Below are 21,936 nucleotides of genomic sequence, written 5' to 3' on the forward strand. Positions count from 1 at the left end.
CGCGGCTCACACCAACTGCAAAACAGGAAGGTTTTCATTTCGCACCCGTTTTCCGCCAAGTCCCGCCCCCTGACAACGATTCGTCAACGGTGACCCTCTTCCTGCTTTAATTTGTTCTTGATTTAGACGGACACGCCGCTGGCCTATCAGCGTCTACCAGTCATGTGGTTTAGAAATGTATTGTGCATATCCTGAAATGATACTGTCTGTGTTATTTAGTTTACAATTATTACATAATTAAATGTTTATTTAAATGTGGAAATAGCTGCCATTATTTGACTTTTCATTTTTATTGCTAATGTTGAGTTGTGTTTCCTTGATTGATATTCCATTCATAAAAATATGTGTTCAGTAAAAGTAGAAGACAATAACCTGTTTAAGTGTCTGATAAATAAGTCATGCGTTATTGATCTATAAGAAATTTACATTTCATGGGAATCCCAGACTGGAATTAGCAGTGTTTAACCCTGAAGATAAGAAGCAGAAAACACATTTTCATGGAAACCTAGAATTAAGATTTTATTCTCAGTATATCTTCCTGAAATGTATCCATTGGTTATAAGTGTGCTAACCCTAATGGTTTAATGATTTAATGTTTGAAAAAACACTAAATATAATAAAAATATATCTTGTTTCTTTGCTAGTTCCTGGTTTAGGATTTCACCCAAATTCCCTGATATCTGCAGTTATATGTTCAAGTTTATTTGCATCCTAAATCATATATATATATATATATATATATATCCAGAGAACACACCACACTCCTCACAGACAGTCACCCGGAGGAAACCCACGCAGACACAGAGAGAACACACCTCACTCCTCACAGACAGTCACCCGGAGGAAACCCACGCAGACACAGGGAGAACACACCAACTCGTCACAGACAGTCACCCGGAGGAAACCCACGCAGACACAGGGAGAACACACCACACTCCTCACAGACAGTCACCCGGAGGAAACCCACGCAGACACAGGGAGAACACACCACACTCCTCACAGACAGTCACCCGGGGCGGGACTCGAACCCACAACCTCCAGGTCCCTGGAGCTGTGTGACTGCGACACTACCTTAATAATAATACTACCGTAGTACCGTAATAATAATAATAATAAGTCAATAATACAATCCAGTGTGTTACATATGAGAGTGAAGAACATAAATGGCACAGAATTAAACCATTTTAAACATTAAATATTGACATTTTGTGAAACAATTAACAGTGGCAACTAGTATATGACAAAGAAAAAATAATGATATATAAATATTCTGTCATGTCGGAAACTGTGTAGATCCTGTACCAAACTAAGGGATATTTATAGTCATTACAGAAAGGAAATATATATCCTGTGGGTGGGCTCACAGCTGTGCTCATAAACTGTTAACGAATCCAAGCGCAGTGGGCGTGGCTTATCCGAATACAGGTGGGAAAATTAATAAAATAACGCCTGTAAAACCGAGTTCAGGAGTTCTGCTCACAGATTTTCTAAAGGAGTGTGCTGCCCTCTAGCGACGCTCGCGTTAACTCAGTACGATTTGAGCTTCTCTGTGAAGGATTAAAAAGTCCAACAGACGTAAATAAAAAATGAGAGGTTCCAAAAAATTAATTTAATTACAGTAGTGCTCAGAATAAGTCACAGGAAAAGTGATATGTAATGATTTATCATGCGTAATTTGTTCATTCCATCACTGTTATTTGTGCTTATTTTCATCTAATTTTTCCAACATCAACATGTTTCTTAGAGGTTTTTAAATTCTTCATTCTCATTTGAAATATATCTGGGCTTTGTATTTCACCACGCAGTCCACAATATATCTTTAAATAGCTTTAAAAAGCAACAGCAGCTGAATTTTAGGCGCTAACCTGTTCTCCACGTTCCTTTAAGATTCTGGGTTCTTTCAGCCCTCTTCAAAGTCACTTTGGTGACGTCAGTAACATGCAGACCTGTAGAGCCAGAATACTCATGCACACTTGCTTCAGACACGTGCATGCGGGACAGACTCTACCTGTGCCAGGTTATACTTGTGTTTTAATTGATTCGTTTGGTCATCTACAGTGACTCAGTTCAGATTAAAAGCTCAATGCAGTTCAAAGACTAGTTCAGTTCATTTAGAAGTTGTGTTAAATCATATGGTAAACCATAAACTGTGCATAGGGTTCTGCTGAGCCTGAATCCTTGAGGTCTTCTAAGGCCACAGTATCCCTAAGGCCATAGCATCTTTTTGATCCCCTGCACAGCCTTGCAGTCCTCATGTACATATATGGACTTCTGGACCACAGGTGTACTTTTCAGAACTTTGCTGTTGTGTGGTGGCAGTGACAGTACGACACCCTGCACATGACCGCAAACACTTTATTCAGAGATTACTGGGAAAAGAAACATGTCTGTCATTAACAGAAATGATCACAAGAACATAAACTTCATTCATTCATTCATTTTCTGTAAGCGCTTATTCAGTTCAGGGTCGCGGTGGGTCAGGAGCCTGCCCGGGATTACTGGGCGCAAGGCAGGGACACATCCTGGAGGTGGCGCCAGTCCTTCACAGGAGAACTTAAAATGAACTACAGTCATATTTGTGTAACATTTCACAAGTGTTTCACAAACTCATTCAGCTCCTGTGTTTTATGAGTGTTTTGCTTCTGACAATGGTAAAAAATGATTTAATCTGTCTCAAAAGAAACATGTGCTAACTCCCCCCTCTCAGCGTTTAGCTTGATGTGACTGGGTGTGCTAATAGCAATAATTGCATTTTGGAGAAATACAGCCCAGTAAACATTTAGCCGTTGATTCAACGTTGAAATAACGTACCTGACTGTTGTCTAATCAACGTTCTCTTAGGGTTGAAAATGAAAGTTGAAAAGACGTCCAAACACAGACATTGAAAAGACGACTATTAGACGTATTTTGGACGTCCATTGACGTTAATAATTGGTCCCGAAATAAATTACTTGTATAAAACGCATTTTGGACGTCCACTGACGTCATCGATTGGTCACCACTTAACTAACTTATTAAGAGGGATTTTGGACGTTCATTGACGTTTAAAATATGTCATTGACGGACAGACTACTTTTAGACCTATTCTGAACGTCCAGGGACGTTCCTTGTTTACTGGGAAAGCAGAACTGATGTTGCCCCCAGCAAACCATAATGAAATATAACACAAAAAATAAATGAAATAGTGGAAATTATATACAGTTGATTTCAGTAGATTAAACACTACTGTTCAAATGGCATTACATTTAATAAATTGATCTTGTAATGAAAATTAATATTTAAAATGTTAAAACCAACATAAAAAAATGGCAACACTTCATCCTCTTTAGAAGATTGTGACCTGTAGTGAATAACTGACCAATGCCACTGTATTAGGGGTACACAGAGGTGTGTAGATTACTGCTCTGTAGTAATTGTCACATCTTCCCATAAAGTGCAGGCATGTCTTTACCTGCTCATGTACATCACCTCATTTATAACTATTCCATAGTATCTTGTTTCATGCTTTTCTATGGAGATCAAGTTTAGATTACAGCTAAACATCAGTGTCCTCAGTAAGTGCACCTTAAAGTAGTTCAATTCCCTGATTATAAGTGGCGTATAATTTTTGGCCATTGTATGAATTGGGGGTCTGTGCTGTAATTGCAGTTCAGTGTCAATCCCCCATGTGCAGCTACGTATTTACTTAATAATGATGTGTAGGTAATAACAATGTTGTGAGTTTTTCGTCTGCTCCTGAATGGCAGGTGCAATGTTTTAACTAGTTTACAGAGAGTTTATAAAGCACTGACTGGGTTAAAACAAATTATAATTGTTAATGGAGGACTATTGTTCATAGTGTACTAAATAAAAAACCTAAGACTGAAACAGTTTATTAATTATTAAAAAATATGAAAGTATATCCAGTGTATTTATTTCATTATGAACATTTTAACCTTACGTATCTGTGTTTCAGTTGTACTCTTCTAACAGCAGGTGGCAGCCTCACTTTACGACTATAATGTTGTTAAAGCTAAGCCCACACAGAAAAAACTTCCTTAAGCGGAAGTGTTATCCTGCAAAGTTCATTTAACAGTTTGACACTGTTCTTACACACTGCCTGTAGACGCTGTGGTGCGGTATTTAATAGCTGAATAAAAAAATGAAAACACAAGCTACACCCAGTAAACATTTAGCCGTTGATTCAACGTTGAAATAACGTAATGACTGCCGTCTAATCAACGTTCTCTTAAGGTTGAAAATGAAAGTTGAAAAGACGTCGAAACACAGACATTGAAAAGACGACTATTAGACGTATTTTGGACGTCCACTGACGTTATCGATTGGTCACTACTTGATAACTAACTTATTAAGATGGATTTTGGACATCCATTGACGTTTAAAATATGTCCTTGACGGACAGACTACTTTTAGACCTATTTTGAACGTCCAGGGACGTTCATTGTTTACTGGGCAGGCAAATAAACTTTAAAAAAATAAAAGAAAATAGCAAAGAAATAAATAAATGCAAACTAGGCTACACAGGGAGATTATACAGTCTGAAGTGGGTAGTAAATAGCTAGGTACATTGATTCAAAGTTCAAAGATATTTACGTAAAAGAACACACACGTAGTTCTGTAATTAAAGACTGTATTCAATCTGTTGCTCTGCATAGTTTGTTAGTCAGAGACAGCAGCTCATCTGTTGCTGCACAGACCTTCTCTAGCCCCTTCATCAGAGACCACAAGATCATGCCCACTGCAGATTGTTTGATATTATTGGTTGGTGGATGACTTTTAGTCCAGTGTTTAAATACCCCATAAGCATCTGACTGACAGAGATCAATAACAATACACAGGGGTCTATATAATAGTGCTTTAAATGAAAGAATACTGAGAAGATTATTTCAAAATATAGTTTATTTAGTTTGATTGTTCACTACAATTTGTAAAATGCCCATAAACCCCTCACAATCTCTGCTGCCTCTCCAGTCAATGATATTTCAAATCAATTCTTTTAAACTACTGCTGCTAAGAACGAAAAAAAAAGCCCAAGATGTGAATATTTAAGTCATTGTCGTTGTTTCCCAAAACCATTCCAGTCATTGTAATGCCATTGTCATTTACGGGCATCTTAAAAATGACCACTGCATCAGATCATCGTTTCTGGAAAACTGGGTCGCTGTAATATAAAATCAATGATATAAAGGAACAAGTACAAAACTACATACACATTGGATTTTCTCCAGTTTAAGCAACATACTCTATACATTTCTATACCTAAACATAAAATGATGGAGCATGAATGAATAGGAAATGATCAGTTACAAATGAAGCCAGTTGCAGTTCTATCAGTTTGTCCAGCTTATGTGGCAAGAAAGATAAAGTACATGGAGCTGTGTGCACATACAGACAGATATTACAATGTATATAGCGATAAAAACCAAGAAGTCCTGAAATACACAGAATAGATATGTACATATAGATGATGCGTGAGTAGCTCATACCACTAACATAATATTTAATAACAATAACTGACATGAATCTGCAGGTTGTTGAGGTTCATAGTCCTGGAATCATAAATAATTTTGAATTTCCTGAGTTCTTTGGGGTTGAATATAGTTATTTGATTTGATTTCAGCAAATAAGTAAATACCCAGAATAATTCAGTAAATCTGTACAAGAAAGTACCATTAGATAAGAATTATAGCAGGGTTATTGTTGGTTAAACTGCTATTCAAATTAAAATCTATATATGTACTAGCTAACAATCTGCATATTATCATTTTAATTTTTATTGGTTGCCCATATTCATGTTCCTCTAACTTATTTTTCAGTTTTATTGCTATTTTGAAAACACAACATTTATTCAGTACTGATTTACTACCAATGCTGATCCTAACATTATGTATCTCACCCAAAGCTTTGCAAGATGCCCTCCCACCTCCCACCTTCAAGATACATCAACAGAATGCTTCCCTAATCCTTAAACCTGAAAATCTGACTTTAGATCAGTGCAACACTACTGTGGGAGGTGAGTAGGCATGTTCACAAAGGTGTACCAAAGGATAATGGCTAGAGTGTCCCTTTAACAACTGACCTCCAAATGACACTACAAGTGTATTTCAAGGATTTTAAAAAGAAGTCACAAAATTAACAAACACTACAAATACCATTTAAAAATTCTCTGTTGATGAGCATTTGAGTTATGACAGTCTCTCATCATCCTTTGTGATAGCACAGTAAAGATTCCATGTGGACATCTGCAGTCTTCTTTATTGTATAAAGAACGCCCTGGACCAGCCAGCAGCTTGCATTCACTCATTTCTGTGACAGCTTCTCCATTTCTGACACAGAAAGAGACAGAGAAGGCAAGAAAGAGAAAATAGAAGAATCAGAAACAAACAGACAGATGTATTTTACCACCTTTCATTAACACCTGCAGTAATACTAATATGAATACTGAAAGTGTAATTACCTCTGTTAAGATCTATCATTTTTGGAGCAGAATAATTGTTCATCTCAGCCCTCTCTTTCATTATGTTGTTTTTATAATCTGAAAAAAAAGTTTATAAATTAACTCAATTTTATTATTTTAAAATAAAATTAAACATCAATTATTAAACAAAAAATCCCAGTTCTGACACAGGATGGAAATATTAATTTTACCAAGTTGAAGGTCTTCCTGAGTGTAGGGTCTCAGATCAGTGGCTTGCATCTCCAACTCAATTTCTACCCTCTGACTCCTGTTCAGCAGGGCAGAATTGGCACATCTTAGTAATGAAATTAGTGTCACTTATCCAAACAACATGTTTCTGCTGAGTTTTTAAATGGGCAAGATTCTATTTTATCGTAGTTTGTTTGTTCTTCTTCAAAGTTAGTATTTCTGCAGCCGCTTTAGTGGTTCTTCCATCAGCCATTGAACATTCATTCTTTCATTCATTCATTCATTATCTGTAAGCGCTTATCCAGTTCAGGGTCACGGTGGGTCCAGAGCCTACCTGGAATCATTGGGCGCAAGGTGGGGAATACACCCTGGAGGGGGCGCCATTCCTTCACAGGTCAACACACACACTCAGATATTCACTCACACACTCACACCTACGGACCCTTTTGAGTCACCAATCCACCTACCAACGTGTGTTTTTGGACTGTGGGAGGAAACCGGAGCCCCCAGAGGAAACACACGCGGACACAGGGAGAACACACCAACTCCTCACAGACAGTCACCCGGAGCGGGAATCGAACCCACAACCTCCAGGTCCCTGGAGCTGTGTGACTGGCCATTGAACATAATGGCACAAAATATATTTCTTTCTCCATCTAGTATCAAATCATACTAACTAGAAGAAATGTGTCACACACAGGCAAAACAAGCCCAGACTTTACCATTCTGCCTCATTAAACACACCTGATTCAACTCGTCACAAAATTGATCAGGGCTTTGTGAGTTCAGAGATTTAAATGAAAGAAAACATGAATCATGAATAAGTTTAACATATCTGAACTAGGACACTGTTGAGCTGTTAATGAGCAATGAGGGGTGAAACTCTTTTATCGTTGTTTTCCATGAGTTGTGCTCTAAGCAGCTGCATAATTAAATATTTCACCAATATTAAGAATAAAAGAAATATGCATCTCAGTTCTTACTGCACAGACCTCCGAATGTCAGACTCCATTCCTGAAAAACAGATTAGCATCTTGTTAAAAGACTGAAAATGAAATGATGCACCGATGCACTGTGTTGTCTAATTTGTCTGAGAATCTGTTTACACTAAGCATATTGAGATGAGTCACATTATGAAGATACCTTTCTTTCTGCACTGCTTTGTGGTCATGACTACTACTATAAGTACTAGCAGTAGCAGGAGGAAAATAGCCAGAATGTAGCCAGCTTGGTGTAGGAGGTGAGTTCGGTTCTCCGGCAGAATGACATTTAAAACGTGGGGCGCCTCAACCACATTGATATCTGCACCAGAGAGAAAGGAGAAAATTAGTACATTAATAAAAACTTTTCTATTAAAGGAAAACCAGGCTCTGAGAACATCTTCCCTAGTGCTCTTCTGGATGAAGGGAACAAAACAATTAGGTTGGCAATGGTTCAGTCACATTCTTCAAAGTGATACTGCATTATCCTATTGCTTTTTATGGATAAGAAGTGCAGGCGGTTTGGTTTACCCCTTACACATGCGCGCCAGCGAGAGGAACAGTGTTCCATGTCAAAATGGCTCAGACATAATGAGTTCCAGACCTGAAGTCATGCAGCTGCAATGGATAAAAACACACAAACCAGCACAGCAAGGGAAAGCAGGAGGAGGAACGTGTTGTTTGTGGTTAGACTGTCTGTAGACCTTTTCCACTTACTTCTTGCCACTAAAAACTGAAAAATCGTACTTGGTGTCAGATACGTTAAGTTTGGTCAGTTTCGTTTTCAGGCATGCACTAAACCGGGGTGGTTTTTGTTGAATTATGGATTGACTTTTCTCTTTAGTCCAAAACTATGAAAATAATGCAGAACTTAGCACCATATTATCGAGAAAAAAAAAATCTGTCCCTCAACAGCATTTAGCACTGTGTCAGCAAGTCTGTAAAGGGTAAATGGTGAGTGGGTTTATTGGCGAGTCATGAAAAGCTAGCTTTTGGAACCAATTATTACCATCAGTATCTGTAATGCTTTACACAGGAAACATACTATTACCATCACCCTGCTAGTCATCCAGATTTCAAGGGGCTTATTCACATCTGGACAAAGCAAAGGGAAAAATAATAATAATACAAAACACAATACTGTTACAATACTTAGCTACAATGCTATATCACCACTACTTTACTATATTCTAATATAGCTGCACTGTAATAGGACTGTAAGTAATAAGAGATTTGCTGTATGGTAGTATATATATATAACATATTTATAGACCTGAATAATATTCAAACATACATCTGAACAACCATTGGCCTTCAAACCTTCAAAAGGAATTCACCTTAAAGAGGAATGCTGTAAAACGTTAACAGACAAGAAAAGATGTGAATCTAACAAAAACAACCAGCTCCTGACACCACTTTTAATGTCACTGAGAGCCAGCTGTTGTACAGATGTACCAAACTTCCCTTTAACACCGAAAAACAGTCCAGACTGGCCACCGTCATAGGCCCAGAGGCTAAAACAGAAACCGTTACTTATTGCCTCACTTATCTGGAGCAAAGGTTTTGAGAGTGAGTTATTTCATTATTTATTTGAGGGAAAACAATTATTTGAAACAAATTTCTTCTAAAATGATCATTAAAACAGCTGTGTATTAAAAAATGCAGAAAAAAAACCCCAATACAGCCATGGTAATATTAAAGGGGAATACTATATATAAACCATCATTCTTAAGCTACATAACCCACCCCCAAAGCCAGGCCAGTTTGAGGGGAAAGCATTAATAGCATTGAGAAATGAAACACAGGAAATACTTTCAGCAAGGAGGCCAGGACACACTGAGTCTACATAATGAAAAATGTAACTTGCACCATAACACGCTGAAGCCATTTTGTTGTCTTTAGAGCTACAGTTTTTAAAAAAAGCTTATTTTAAAGATGTGTAGATTTTAAATAAAATATATATATGATAACAAACAATATTCAAAGTATCTTTAGTAAAATAACAGCCCTGGTTTTAGAAAAGAAGAACTAGTATCATATCCAGTGCTGAGTGAAATTATACAGAAAAAATTACCACGGTCATGGTCCTGGTCCTCTGGGAGTTGTCTGGAGGTTTGTGGATGAGTAGGAACAGTAGGCTGAGGTTCAGTAGGTGTGGCAGCCGGTGGCAGGCCTCGCCCAGCAGGCTCCACGATCAGGCGGTAGATACGTCTCTCATGCAGTCCACAGTAGTGGTGGTGCAGGTGACAGGAATACAAGCCTTTATCAGAAGGCTGGATATCAGCAATTGTGAGAGAGAAGTCCCCCATGTAGAAGGCACTGGCTGAGATGTTCATCTTATTGAGGAGGAAAAGTGGGCCATATTTCCTCTTCTCCCCAGAGGCATACAGGTCTATGAGGCGGTCAGCGCGGTCACGGGTCACTCCTGGAGCCTGAAAGTCCCAGTGGACAACCTGCTGCTGACCCTCCTCCCGAAGTCCTTCCCTCCAGAGAGGACGCCGGTTCACACAGGGCAAAACCACACTGCTGCCCACCAGCACCACAAAAACAGACTTCTCCCCATCCCAAACTCGCTTTTCCTTACGAGCTGCAAAGAAGACAAAACTATTCAATTTTGTATGCCAGCAATCATAATCATAATCATATGATGTCAAATATGGGTGGCATGGTGGCGCAGCAGGTAGTGTCGCAGTCACACAGCTCCAGGGACCTGGAGGTCATGGGTTCTGTGAGGAGGGTGGTGTGTTCTCCCTGTGTCCACGTGGGTTTCCTCCGGGGGCTCCGGTTTCCTCCCACAGTCCAAAAACACACGTTGGTAGGTGGATTGGCGACTTAAAAGTGTCCGAATGTGTGAGTGTGTGTTGCCCTGTGAAGGACTGGTGCCCCCTGCAGGGTGTATTCCCACCTTGCACCCATTGATTCCAGGTAGGCTCTGGACCCACCGCGACCCTGAACTGGATAAGCGCTTACAGATAATGAATGAATGAATGATGTCAAATCCTAATAGCATCACAGGAGAAAGCAAAAACATTCTTCATTTTTAATAAACCAGTGTAATACCAAGCTAACAAACTTGCACAATACAATGATTGCTTATGGGTTGTATACACCAACAATTAAAACTTCAGGATATTACAGTTTTTTTTGTTGTTTTTTTTTTGCCATGGAGTAAGTGGTGCTTTTCTAAAATGTATTTTATTTTTCTGATATTCAAAATGTGTATACATGTGTTCCTAATATGGACATAGGCCAACCTAAGAAGATTTTATATATATCATACATTCATTTAATGTCCAGTTCTGGGTGGCGGTGGGTCCGGAGCCTACATGGAATCAAGGTAGGAACACACCCTGGAGGGGGCGCCAGTCCTTCACACACAACTATGGAAAATTTTGAGCCGCCAACCCACCTACCAACGTGTGTTTTTGGACTATGAGAGTAAACCAGAGCACCCGGAGGAAACCCATGCAGACACAGGGAGAAGACCCTGGAGCTGTGTGACTGCGACACTACCCTAGCCACTTCGCCTGGGGAGCAGTTGGGGGTTAAGTGCCTTGCCCATCAGTTATGACCTACTGGTTCTGGGGATCGAACCGCCAACCTTCCGGTTCCCTAACCACCAGGCCCCCTTGTCTAATTGTGTGCTCATAAACTTTTTGCACATGAAAAATTACTAAATTTGAGATACAACTTGTTCTGAAAACAAATATGTTTTAAGATGACCTTTAGATCACAGGGGGAAAAAAATAACTATTTCTTACGTGATTTAGTCACATTCAGCTGTATTTGGATGGACTGATGAATCTTGCAGTAATGGTGGTGTAGATTGCAGGTATATGTACCTTTATCATTCATGTCCACATCTGCAGAAAACACAATGAATCAAAATGAACATTTTGATTTTTTTGAACCGTTTTTGTTCTTCAAAGCACAGGTCAGATTTGAGAAGATCTTACTGTGGATGATGAGAGAGAAGTTGCCATCACTGAAGGCGTCTTTGGAGACTGTAATGCGGCCTTTGTTGTAGGCATTGTACACACGTTCGGCTCCTCCTGAGTACATGTCTAGAATTCGTTCTGTTGTGTAATCTGGACGGTTCCTGTTCAGGTCCCAGTGCACCACACGCTGTCTGTCACGGAGGTGGTCCTGCCTCCACACCATGTGCTGGTTGTGACATGGCAGGACAGCCTTTGATCCAGCATAAAGCGAGAGGTTCCTTGCCTCTACCACAACACTCTGCCCACTGGCCTGAGCCCACACTGTAATCCAGAGATGCACAAACAGATTTTCAGATACTGATGCTAGTGTACATGTCTGACAATGTAGATACACAATATATATTGCCACTCCTCCCTCTCTTTATTCTGGTAGAATGCATTGATTATTAATCAAAAGAAATAACTGTTATTAAACATGTGTTTTTGTGTTTATTGCAACTGTAAAAGTAAAATCCTACAATCCAAACTCCAACCTGATGAGATTCAGGATGTTAAAAATCTGTTACCCTCTGCCCTCTAAAGTTGCAACTGACAAATCTAATCAAGGGCGTATATTGTGTCTCAGCCCTGATAGGGACACAACCACCTCTTTGCTACACCAGTAAGTACAATATTTTCTCTGATGTAATGTCATTTTTCCGATAGCCCCCTTTCCTTTCAGCCAGTCAAATGCTATCATGTCTTAAGGTTGTCTGAATTATCTGCTCTAAAGTCAATGATAAAGAGTTTGCTCAAATCTTTATTGGGAAAATTCTTGTCACCCAAAATTGTAGTAGGGAGACGTCTCTCCCAACCACATGCGAACCATTAAAAACATTACTCTCCAATGCCCCTAAAGGTCAGTCTGAAGTGAATTTTAATATTCATTCTTTCATTCATTATCTGTAACCCTTATCCAGTTCAGGGTCGCGTAGGGTCCAGAGCCTACCTGGAATCATTGGGCGCAAGGCGGGAACACACTCTGGAGGGGGCGCCAGTCCTTCACAGGGCAACACACACACACTCACTCACACCTACGGACACTTTTGAGTCACCAATCCACCTACCAACGTGTGTTTTTGGACTGTGGGAGGAAACCGGAGCACCCGGAGGAAACCCCAGCAGACACAGGGAGAACACACCAACTCCTCACAGACAGTCACCCGGAGCGGGAATTGAACCCACAACCTCCAGGTCCTGCTGCGCCACTGTGCTGCCTCATTTTTTATATTAATCAAGTATTTTTTTAAATAATTTTTGTATACTTCTGACCTATTTACATTTTATTTTTTCATTCTGTGAAGTTTTCATGCTGCATTATTAATAGAGTAATACTAATAGCAATAATACAACTAATAGGACTACTAATAATGTCAGATAAGTCAGACACAAACAGTTCATTTATAGTGATTTATTTTTAAATTACTTACCACATGATGTGAGAAGGGTGGCAGCAACTAAAATGCAAAGAAACGTCAGATGATTAGTGTGAATCTGTTGAAGCAGTCGATGCTGTAAAATCCAGCATAACACATGGGTTACATAATGTTTTTTTTCCTGACACCTTGAGAGAAAGGCTGCTTGAGAGAAAGCGAGATAAAAAAAAATCAGGACCATACATTGCCATGGCTTACGTACTTCTTGTGGCTTTGTGTGTGTTTAAGGTCTCAGGGGGTGCACTTGTTTCTGCTGTTCGCTGGTTTGCCAACATATTACACAGCACAGAGACTCTATTCATCCATTGCTTACTTTAGTCAAAGCCTATGACCCAGAACCTAAACACAGTCAACATTCACAAAGCTAAAGCTGAAGACTGTCTGCTTCAGAACAGCAGCTGAACCAGAACTGTAAAGATGACAAACTATTATCCACTCCAATTCAAGCACCGAGAGCAAATAACACCAACCAGCTTTACTCTGTCAGGGCTTTTTAACCAACTCTGTACAAGAAAAGTTTCATATTTAGCAATGAGCTAAATGCAGACAGGTCAAGAGAAGTATTTGACAGAGGAATAAGTCAAAACCCACCTACACTCAGATTCTTCTAGACCAGGTGGTTTTGCAATCACTTGACAGCTTCAAAACACTGCTCACAGCTGAAAGATATTATTCCTGAGGGAGGGACGCTTGCTCTAATTAAGGTCCAGTGTTTTGGACATTATATATATATATCCCATTCCATAGTCTCTTCCAATAACAGTACATGTTTTTGTTTTCTGACGTTTATGGAGTACACAGAAATAATACAAGTGACACTGCAACAAGGATGTTCTGCAGCAGTATAAGGTCACCATAAGGTCAGTGAGGGAGCTCCATTCAGTGCCTTTGGATGTTTTCGTAACATAATTTTATTTTTTTTTTGTTTTGAAAGTGTACCCGAAAGCGTTCCTAGAAGAACAGAGACTGCTACTGCAAAGAGTGACAAACAACCTCTCAATACCCTTGATTTCAGAAGAAGCATTTGGCAGGAGTGTGTTAACAAAGTTTTGTCCAAAGAGTGCAGATATCAGCCAAGATTTGACATGTTTATAATTTTTCTATTAGTCTTACAAATCCACCACAGAAATGAACAAGCGATCAGACATGGCTTGGCCAATCTAATAGGGCTAGGGTATGGATTTTTTTATAGCTCCCATTCCATATCTTCCACTACGAATATCATTTCTACATCTGTGGAGTTTACATGTCAAGCAACAATATAAAAACATCAAGTTAATTAAAAAGAAATTAATTAACTCATGAAGTGTACTTCACTCACACAAGGGAGTGCAAAGGGACACAATGAGGCGTTCAAACAATGACTACTGAAGGACAGAGAAATCCCCTTGTAAACTCCAGTGCCATGTTGTCAGGCAGAAAGAAAGTGTGGTTCTTATAAAAGAGGGGATCTTGGTAACCACTGGACCTCAGGACTGGACCAAGCAGAAAAGCAAAGCATGACCTCGCTGAGGAAGGGAAAAACCTGATATTTATACCCTGTAATTTTCTTTATAAGTATTCCACCATGAAGCAGTGCCTCACAGAGAAGACTTGGGCACTTAACAATGCATCTGAAAATTGTCACACAGAAGCATGGAATTAACACGGATGACTCAGAAACGTGGCGAAGAACCCACACAGATGTTTTTCCCCATGTGAATCAGTCTGGAATAATATCAAGGAGGGAGCAATTGCACTTCTCTGACACAGAAGTCATCAAATGCGCAGGGACATAATGACTCACTTTCAAATTTGATGGGATTTTCAATTCTGACATCAACATTTTAATTTTTAGTGACTTATGAATATTACATTTTATTATAAAGAGCTGTGCTCTTAACTATTTCCCACTCCGGGTGACTGTCTGTGAGGAGTGTGGTGTGTTCTCCCTGTGTCTGCGTGGGTTTCCTCCGGGTGACTGTCTGTGAGGAGTGTGGTGTGTTCTCCCTGTGTCTGCGTGGGTTTCCTCTGGGTGACTGTCTGTGAGGAGTGTGGTGTTTTCTGTCTGTGTCTGCGTGGGTTTCCTCCGGGTGACTGTCTGTGAAGAGTTGGTGTGTTCTCCCCTTGTCCGCGTGGGTTTCCTCCGGGTGCTCCGGTTTCTTCCCACAGTCCAAAAAAACACACATTGGTAGGTGGATTGGTGACTCAAAAGTGTCCGTAGGTGTGAGTGTGTGAGTGAATGTGTGTGTGTGTCGCCCTGTGAAGGACTGGCGCCCCCTCCAGGGTGTATTCCCACCTGCCCAATGATTGCAGGTACCCACCGCGACCCTGAACTGGATAAGGGTTACAGATAATGAATGAATGAATGAATTATAAAGAGCTCTGACTATATACTATACGGGTTAGTCTGGTTAATTAAAAATAAAATTTCCACTTTTTGGCATTCAGCACATTTGAATAACACTGTTTACAACTAGTGGAGCCTAAAGCAGTGTCTACAAATAAAAAAGCTTGTTGGTGGGAAAAAGTCAACAACTAAAGCAAATACTTGAAAACAAGTGCTCTTTGTCTCTTATTCAGATAAAACAGAACACAAGATCAGCAGTGAGACTGAGCAGAGACAGTGACCACTGGAGTGAGAGGACATACTTTCAAATGAAAAAAAAAAACATTATCAGGCTCAGTTTTCCACAGAAAACATCCGCTGTGATTAGCAAGCCCAGGCTCAGCCTGTCTCCTACTGTAAACTGAAAGCAGCAGAATCGCTGACTGCACACTTCTAAAAAACCCAGCAGTGTCTTAAAATGAGGTTGGATGAACTCCAGAGTCCACTAATGCCTGACGAATGCTGTGCCTCTCAGGGACGAGTCATATCTTATACTGTAGTGATTCACAGCACACACTGCGATGTTTTAATGAACAGGCTGTAAGTAGTACTTCTGACCAAAATCAGAGTCACACTTAGACATCCACTGAGGAACATTCACACAAAGAAGAAAAGAAACTGTTCGTAAACTTCCACACTCCTCAAACACAGTTTCTTCACAGTTCATGGAATTTATTAATGGACATGACTTCCAAACAAACAAGAACGTCAGTGTCTCAGAACAGTGCTCCATTATAATGTATATGTTTTTGTTTATGAATGTAACAAAAGTGTGTGCAACTTTAAGATGGGCCTTCTTCAAAGATTCTGCTATAAAGACACTAGCATCAGCATTTAAAGACCTTTAGTATTGAATGCTTAAACTTGTTTATGCCAATAGGAAATCTGGCAAAACAAAAAGGGTTCTTTGGCTCTTGATAATAGTAGAACATGCTTTGCTACATTTAGGCCTATCACCAAAGCCATTTACTGTGGTCAAAATCATTCATCATTCATTATCTGTAACCCTTATCCAGTTCAGGGCCGCGGTGGGTCCAGAGCCTACCTGGAATCATTGGGCACAAGGTGGGAATACACTCTGGAGGGGGCGCCAGTCATTCACAGGGCAACACACACACTCACACACACTTTTGAGGCACCAATCCACCTACCAACGTGTGTTTTTGGACTGTGGGAGGAAACCGGAGGAAACCCACACGGACACAGGGAGAACACACCAACTCCTCACAGACAGTCACCCGGAGCGGGAATCAAACCCACAACCTCCAGGCCCCTGGAGCTGTGTGACTGCGACACTACCTGCTGCACCACCGTGCCACCCTGTGGTCAAAATATTGTCCCAAAAATAATTGTGATGTATTTCCCAGGAATATAAAGAAATTATATTATTATTATTTTAAGGGGTGTTTATTAAGGATATACAGACATTGTAATGGGAATATAAAAATGTTTAAATATCCTAAATAATTAATTCTGTAATTTTATTTAACTTTTTTCGTATTTCAGAGTCCAAAGTGGAGATTGATTAAAAGGTCATTGGTACAGGGTCAAAAGTATTTTGACACCTGCTTGTCTTCTGGGAATACTGTACATTAGAGGTGGCAGAAAGGATTTGATTGCATTTGTGCATTAATAAGTGCTCTGAAGTTCATATGAAGCTGAGCTACAGCGTCCCCTTTCTTTTTATGCTTTGTGGGGTTTCTTGCTGCAACTGCAAACAGACATATTCTCTATTTTAAAAGCCTACTATAACAAGGTCCTGATGTCAATAATACAGTCAGCAGTCTCCAAAGAAAACAGTTCCAGATATTCGTTATTCACTGTTGAAAATAAGCTCAACAAAGCGTCTGCCAGACCGTTTGAAAACAAAAGGCTGGAAACCTGAGGGATAAGAAAAACAACCTCCATATTCGTGCTGGACTGTAACACACTTTAAAAAATGGTACAAGAGGCAAAAATGAGGCACTTACAAAAGAACATGAGACCCATCTCTCTCCAAATTCTCAAAGAAACGTTCTTTTCCACAGCAGCCGATGAAGCTACGACTTGTGAACGGAATTCATCACCTGAGGAGAACTTTGCCGACCGGCGACAACAGAAACTCAGCACTGCGTGGACCACATTACCTCCTCCTCCTGACCATGAAATATTAAACTTTCCCTGCCCCCTTTTTACTGTCTGTTTAACCGTCTCGGTATATTTCTCTAGCAGTCTGCCCTACAACACTGGTTCGCACGAAGGTACCATTTATTAGAACCAAAAAATATATATATAATTATACTTTTAACAAAATAAAAGTCTTCATTTTCATAATGTTATTAAGGTTCCCATTCGGTCAACATCTAAAGTATTTTAAAATACCTTCTTTGCCCATCATAACGACACTTTTACAAGGCTCTACATGCCTTAAAGTAGCTAAGATATATCTCTACTACACCATTGCCTTTATTTACTATACACAAATGTACAAAAATGCAATTAGTCCCCACCTCTGTCTCCGCTTACTTATCCACAGCTCACCTGCAGTTCACAAGTCCCCCTCCACTCATTGGTTACTTAGGTTCATGAGCTATGAAACCCTGGCTGTCTGAATTTGCTCTTTTCAGACTCTATGCACCACTGCAGTTTCTAAGTGGAAATATGAGCAATGGTATTGACTGCTTATTTCAAACGTGAATTGTCTTCTAGCATTTAAATAACACCACAGGGCCATGCTAACAGAACCTTGATTTTTCAGTGGACGGGGTCCATGATACCTATTCTTTTATACTCAGAAACCAGTCCTGTGCTGCCCCTTACTGGTGGCTCGAAAACATTTTATCTATCACTGCCTTCGTATTTCCTGTATCTATTTTTAGCCCTGAAGTCAATTTACAATATTGTTGTGGTTTTATGCACATCTTAGCATTTCCTTTGAAAGTAAACATGTTATTTTGTTACTGTGACTTTAAGGCAATCTAAACATCAGAAAGCAGTCTGAGCTGAAACGCTGTGAATGTGTGTTGCTAAATTTCAAAAGGCTGACTAGGTTGATATACACCATTCAACCATAACATTATGATCACCATCTTGTTTCTATAGATATCCTGTCCCAGGATCTTTTTTTTTTTTTTTTAAACAGTTACAGAACAGGCGGCATGGTGGTGCAGCAGGTAGTGTCGCAGTCACACAGCTCCAGGGACCTGGTGGTTGTGGGTTCGGTTCCCGCTCCAGGTGACTGTCTGTAAGGAGTTTGGAGTTTTCTCCCCGTGTCTGTGTGGGTTTCCTCCGGGTGATCTGGTTTCCTCCCACAGTCCAAAAACACACGTTGGTAGGTGGATTGGGGACTCAAAAAGTGTCCATAGGTGTGAGTGTGTGTTGCCCTGTGAAGGACTGGCGCCCCCTCCAGGGTGTATTCCCGCCTTGCGCCCAATGATTCCAGCTAGGCTCTGGACCCACCATGACCCTGAACTGGATAAGCGCTTACAGATAATGAATGAATGAATGAGTTACAGAACATCAGTCCATATGTTGCTTTGCAAAGCCCCCTTTCATCCTGCTCTAATATGTCTGATTATGTCATATGAAACAACTTTGCACCTCAGTGATGTAATCAGACCTGTTTATTTCTGTAATAACATTATATAAAGTGGGTACAGTTGATGAGTCCATTTACACACTTCTCCTTCAGATGCATCATGGGCAACTAAAGGCCTGAAAATGCCACACAATCTTGCTCCCTCCACCCAATGATCAACTCTTTGGTTGATGATGTTTGACATAGATTTTAGGTGTGGTCCATCCTTCTGGGGCCTTTTTCAGTCCAGCTCTTCTCCAGATACGTTTTAGATCCTTCTCAAACTTAACCTGAAGATGACAAATGACAAGTTAGAAAGATTCGGTTGCACTTGGTATAAAATATAACCAGTTACTAATGTTCATTTATTAAATCACTGCTGTGTTTTCAAAAAGACAAAGTAAAACCTAAATCTTAGGTTGCACTTTTCTGCCCTCTACTGGAAAAATATCTAATTGTTCAACTTTATTCATATTTAAAGGTCCACATCTTACATTTGGTTCCTCCAAGGTCAACTTATGACATCCTTATATGTACTACATACATGTATTAAAACATAATACATTTTACATTTTTACATGGCGTCTTTAACCACAGACTACAGTTCAGTCCAGTTTCTAAGGACTTCATCGACTGAGCAGTACATATTTAAACTCTAACAATGTTTACATTCTAAATAAAACTCTAAATAATAAATGGGCTTTAAGAGGCTTGACCAGAGCAAAGAACAATCAATACAGTAAATAAATTCAAGCTAATGTCATTATGAACATTATGCTTCAAGAATATTCCATAAAGCTTCTGACCTGTTTTTTCTTCCGCCTGCCTTCTTTCACTCTCCTCCTTAAAAACTTGGTTCGTTTCAACAGTTTCTTGTATTTGTGTCTGTTCATCTTTCTTCTGCGGATTTCAAGTACATTTTTACAGCTTAGCGGTGTGGAGCTCTCATCCTCCTCCAGCAAAGGAACAGCCAAAGGTGGCAATACCACAGCCTTCTCAATCAGCTCCACTTCCTCAAGAGGTACAGGGGCCTCCAGAAGTGGAGGCAGTGAATAACGCAGTGAAAGCCAGCTTTCAAGAGGTGAAACGGCTAATTTGCGTGGAATGAGGACCTCCTCCAATTCCGGGTCCAGCACTGTCCATACTTTAGGAGGCTGTTTATTGTCAGCAGCCGATGTAGAGTATGTGTGTGTGTGACTGGTCACAAAACTGGCAGAATGGCAATACTGCACAGCACTGCATAGCGACTTGCACTGGTACTGATGTGAACCTGATAAAAGAAAGACATGCTGACAGTTAAATGACAAGAAATTGTTTGTTTTGTCTAGGAAAATACAAATAACAATGTTATTTTATTTATTTTATTCATGGTATCCCTGTCCTCACAGTTCATTGCATTTTTGCTCTATGAAGAGCTGGTGTGAAAAGCAGAAATGTATTTGTTTATTTATTTATTTTAAATAACAAATTCTAAGATTCCAATCAAAAACATGCTTCCTGTCTTGTTATTGTACAGTCAATAAGTGTATAATTTGCATTTCTGGTTCTATCAGGCTTTTATTAAAGGCTTATTTTTAGCAGTGTTTTTCTTTAAAAAATATATTACTGATTTTAATCAAAACCATCAGTCACTTACCAGAAAACCTACAGAGTGCGCTGAGTCGGGGAATCACTCTCGAGACGATCATGACCAGGTCCTAAGGCTGGTGCGCTCCTCCTGGTAAGTTAATTAACAGGAAAATCTGTCAAATCAAGATTTCTGCATAATTAAAGCCCTGAATAATAAATAATATCCTGAGGGGGCTGGCATAAAAAGCTAAATTGTAGAACGGTTAAGCATTTGGAAATTCTTTATTAGTGGCAAGAGGAACCAGGAGTGGAAATGTCTATCAACCAAATGTAGCCATATAATTACACTTCAAAACTAACCTCGAGTTGTGCTACCTTGTCGAAATGTGCTACTTTGCAGCTCTGCGCATGCTCAGACCCAACATTTTAATGTTTTCATTTGTTTTTCGTGTTAAATGTGTTTTTTTCACCGGTGCATTACACAATATTAGTTTACTGTTATAATTTGTTAGAGTGTAACAAAACTGTAAACAACGAATATTAAAAGAACATTTGTTATTACCGTTAATCTTATAATTTCTTTAATAAAGATTTGAGCTGTGCATATCTCCGGTTTATATTTCTGTAGGCAGCATTTTCTGTTACACTACGTTTATCTCACCTAATGTTTTATTTAAACAACTGTATGTATAAAGTACTCTATGGCAGCACATTTCGACAAGGGAGCACAACCTTCAGCACAGCGGCAAATCAGACAAATAAACAAACAATTAATTATATGAACAAACAAATCCTCTCTGGTTACACAGGTAACCCCCGGTCAGCCGTTAGCTTAGCACTGACAGGCTTGTATACGATTAAAAACAAGAATATAAGGGTTAGATTTTGAACTCGGTCTCTGTTTATACTTGAGCCCAAAATACTATAATACCTCATGGGGATATGCTTATTATAGACGCGTTATTAAAATATTAATTCACTCACTAAACCGGCGCTATTCGGTCTTCAATGTGACTCCCTCCACTTCCTCCTGTCTCCTTTCTCCGCTCCCCTCTTTCTTCCCCCGGCTCTCTGACCCTGATGTGTGGTTCCTACAGCACTCTGCTATTCAGCTGAAAAAAAATACTCAAGTTAATACAATAGTCTGTGTGATTGCCCTGAACAGGAACTGAAGTTTTTTTAGCCACTAATCTTCTCATTTGAAAAAGTAATACATCAGTTAAAAACAGTATAAAATATTATATATAACGCTTCACAAACACACAGTCATCAAACCCACTTTTATTCATTCATTATCTGTAAACGCTTATCCAGTTCAGGGTCGCGGTGGGTCCAGAGCCTACCTAGAATCATTGGGCACACATCCTGGAGGGGGCGCCAGTCCTTCACAGGGTAATACACACA

General features: G+C 39.7%; 2 protein-coding genes across 3 annotated transcripts; both read right to left on the reverse strand.

The window, feature by feature from the left end:
* Positions 1–4,921: 4,921 nt before the first annotated feature.
* mxra8b (matrix-remodelling associated 8b) lies at positions 4,922–17,617 on the reverse strand. Of its 2 annotated transcripts, none has more exons than XM_066671561.1 (10): positions 17,378–17,617; positions 13,034–13,060; positions 11,583–11,885; positions 11,388–11,489; positions 9,701–10,213; positions 7,790–7,948; positions 7,639–7,660; positions 6,649–6,725; positions 6,458–6,535; positions 4,922–6,326 (listed from the first exon to the last, which is right to left on the reverse strand). In XM_066671561.1, the coding sequence occupies exons 1-10, from the start codon at positions 17,394–17,396 to the stop codon at positions 6,301–6,303; spliced, it is 1,326 nt and encodes a 441-aa protein (XP_066527658.1). In that variant the 5' UTR covers positions 17,397–17,617; the 3' UTR covers positions 4,922–6,300. The 2 variants fall into 2 exon arrangements, with proteins under 2 accessions (XP_066527658.1, XP_066527657.1); XM_066671560.1 differs by having other exon boundaries at positions 7,630–7,660.
* A 1,508-nt stretch (positions 17,618–19,125) lies between these two features.
* On the reverse strand, positions 19,126–21,644 carry aurkaip1 (aurora kinase A interacting protein 1). The gene is made up of 4 exons (XM_066673009.1): positions 21,517–21,644; positions 20,600–20,680; positions 19,770–20,233; positions 19,126–19,253 (listed from the first exon to the last, which is right to left on the reverse strand). The coding sequence occupies exons 2-4, from the start codon at positions 20,649–20,651 to the stop codon at positions 19,140–19,142; spliced, it is 630 nt and encodes a 209-aa protein (XP_066529106.1). The 5' UTR covers positions 20,652–20,680; positions 21,517–21,644; the 3' UTR covers positions 19,126–19,139.
* Between the last annotated feature and the right edge of the window lie 292 nt (positions 21,645–21,936).

The sequence above is a fragment of the Hoplias malabaricus genome, chromosome 5 (assembly GCF_029633855.1).
Source record: "Hoplias malabaricus isolate fHopMal1 chromosome 5, fHopMal1.hap1, whole genome shotgun sequence".
Lineage (NCBI taxonomy): Eukaryota > Metazoa > Chordata > Actinopteri > Characiformes > Erythrinidae > Hoplias > Hoplias malabaricus.

Bases quoted from the DNA above. Each gene is read 5' to 3' on its own strand.
- aurkaip1 (XM_066673009.1), bottom strand. From the start codon at position 20,651: ATGATCGTCTCGAGAGTGATTCCCCGACTCAGCGCACTCTGTAGGTTT. The intron at 20,234-20,599 runs GTAAGTGACTGA...TTCTTTTATCAG, and splicing joins CGCACTCTGTAGGTTTTCTG to GTTCACATCAGTACCAGTGC. The intron at 19,254-19,769 runs GTCAGAAGCTTT...TGTCATCTTCAG, and splicing joins GCAGGCGGAAGAAAAAACAG to GTTAAGTTTGAGAAGGATCT.
- mxra8b (XM_066671560.1), bottom strand. The intron at 6,536-6,648 runs GTAAAATTAATA...CTTTTTTTTCAG, and splicing joins TCAGGAAGACCTTCAACTTG to ATTATAAAAACAACATAATG. The intron at 6,327-6,457 runs GTAATTACACTT...TTTCTGTGTCAG, and splicing joins AATGATAGATCTTAACAGAG to AAATGGAGAAGCTGTCACAG.